Source organism: Mus pahari, chromosome 23 (genome assembly GCF_900095145.1).
Source record: "Mus pahari chromosome 23, PAHARI_EIJ_v1.1, whole genome shotgun sequence".
Taxonomy (NCBI): Eukaryota; Metazoa; Chordata; class Mammalia; order Rodentia; family Muridae; genus Mus; species Mus pahari.
This window is the reverse complement of record NC_034612.1, coordinates 20557765-20559551: the sequence shown is the minus strand read 5'-3', so window position 1 is coordinate 20559551 and position 1787 is coordinate 20557765. Positions and strand designations below refer to the sequence as shown.

General features: G+C 49.0%; 1 protein-coding gene across 3 annotated transcripts in view; it reads left to right on the top strand.

Moving 5' to 3' along the window:
- The window catches only part of Gtf2ird2b (GTF2I repeat domain containing 2B), a 38566-nt gene that overhangs the window by 5872 nt on the left and 30907 nt on the right, over window positions 1-1787 (top strand). For 2 of the 3 annotated variants that reach the window (XM_021186773.1, XM_029533921.1), the window contains exon 2: window positions 567-664. In XM_021186773.1, coding sequence (XP_021042432.1) covers window positions 572-664 — 93 coding nt within the window. In that variant the 5' untranslated portion in view covers window positions 567-571. Of the gene's footprint in view, window positions 1-258; window positions 347-566; window positions 665-1787 lie in introns of those variants that run through there. The other variant, XM_029533920.1, reaches the window with a different exon arrangement.

Genomic DNA, 1787 nt, shown 5'->3' with positions numbered 1-1787 from the left:
GAGTTCCAGGACAGCCAGGGCTACACAGAGAAACCCTGTCTGGAAAAAGCCAAAAAAAGAAAAAAGAAAGAAAGAAAAGAAAAGAAAAGAAAAGAAAAGAAAAGAAAAGAAAAGAAAAGAAAAGAAAAGACAAAGAAAGAAAGAGGTAGATCTTAATGACTTTGGGGCCTTCTAGCTTGGTCTATAGATTGAGTTCCAGGTCAGCCCGACCTATATTATGAGGTCCTGTCTTTGAGAAGATGTAACACTCTTCTCTGAAGAGCTTCTTGGTCTGCCGTGATGGGAACAACCTGACCCACACATTGCTGTCTCCACGCACCTTGCTTCTCTGCTGTGGGAGCTGCAGGTGAGGGAGGGTCTGGGTACCACACAAGGACTACCTGATGCCTTCAGTGCCCTAGGGACGTCTTACCTCCCAAAGCTTCTGGCATCTCCAGCCTGCACCAGCCTGGGCTCCCGACCTGTAATCCACGGCGGACCCTCCACTCACACCCACAGAGCTGTCGTCCTGTGATCGCAAGAACACTGAGAGTTCCCACCACTCACTCCGTGTTTCTCCTCTACAGGAACAATGGCCCAAGTAGCAGTGTCCACTCAGCCCGCTGATGAGCCCTCAGACGGCAGGATGGTGGTGACGTTCCTCATGTCTGCCCTGGAGTCCATGGTGAGACTCTGTGGCTCTGCCGATATCTCGGCTTGTTGCTGAACTGAAGGATGGTGACACGCGTCAGTGTCACTTCTTTGTATCTCCCTCATGCCTGTATAAGGGTGTCCTTCAGTGCAGCGTGGTGGTACACACCTGTAAACCCCAGCACCTTAAGAGGTAGATAAAGAGGGTCAGGAGTTCAACGTCACCCGGGGGCATAAGTAAGGGTTCTTTTGATGTTTTTCCATGTCTTTCTTTAGTGGATGTGATGTGCGTGCCATAGAATGCACTGGGAGGTTAGAGGGCCACTTTTGGGAAGCTGGTGTGCTCTGGCCATCACGTGGGTCCAGGGGATCAAACTTGGGTCGTAAGGCTATCCCCTACGTTATGTCATGTCATGTCATGTTCTGTTATGTTGCCAACATGACATAGTGAGTTCTTGGCCAGTAAGGGACACGTGAGACCATCCTTTTCACCCCCTAAAAAAGAAGAAAGCTAGAAATATCGGTCTTAAAAACCACGGGATGGAAATGGATTCGTTGCTGCATTTGACAAGCCCTAATGACTCCTCCCCCCAGGCCCCTTCTAGACACTGGGGTACAGCACACGAGGGCAGATCAGACCCCCTCACAGGTCTTCTATCCCGTGTCTATGTGTTGCTATAGGTAAATATAGTAACCAGAGCGCAGGGCCAGTAAGATGGCTCAGCAGGTAGAGGAGGGTTGACAGCAACCGGGACTACCCGAGTTCAAGTTCCGGGACCCACAAGCTAACACTTGGAAGTCGTTCTCTTTGCATGACTACTGTATGCACACATGTGTGCACACACATACATACACACCATCTGATATGATTCCTCATAATAATAAAGTTTAAAATGCGGAGGATGTTTAAGGGACAGTGGGTGACTAGTTTGAGGGTCAGAGATAAAGTCTCTTAGTAACTGTGCCCCCCCTTTTTTGCCTATGTGTTTTGTTTTGTTTTGTTTTGTTTTGTTTGTTTTGGTTTTTCGAGGCAGGGTTTCTCTGTGTAGCCCTGGCTGTCCTGGAACTCACTCTGTAGACCAGGCTGGCCTCAAACTCAGAAATCCGCCTGCCTCTGTGGAGGCATTTTCTTAATTGCAGTTCCCTCCTCTCAGATG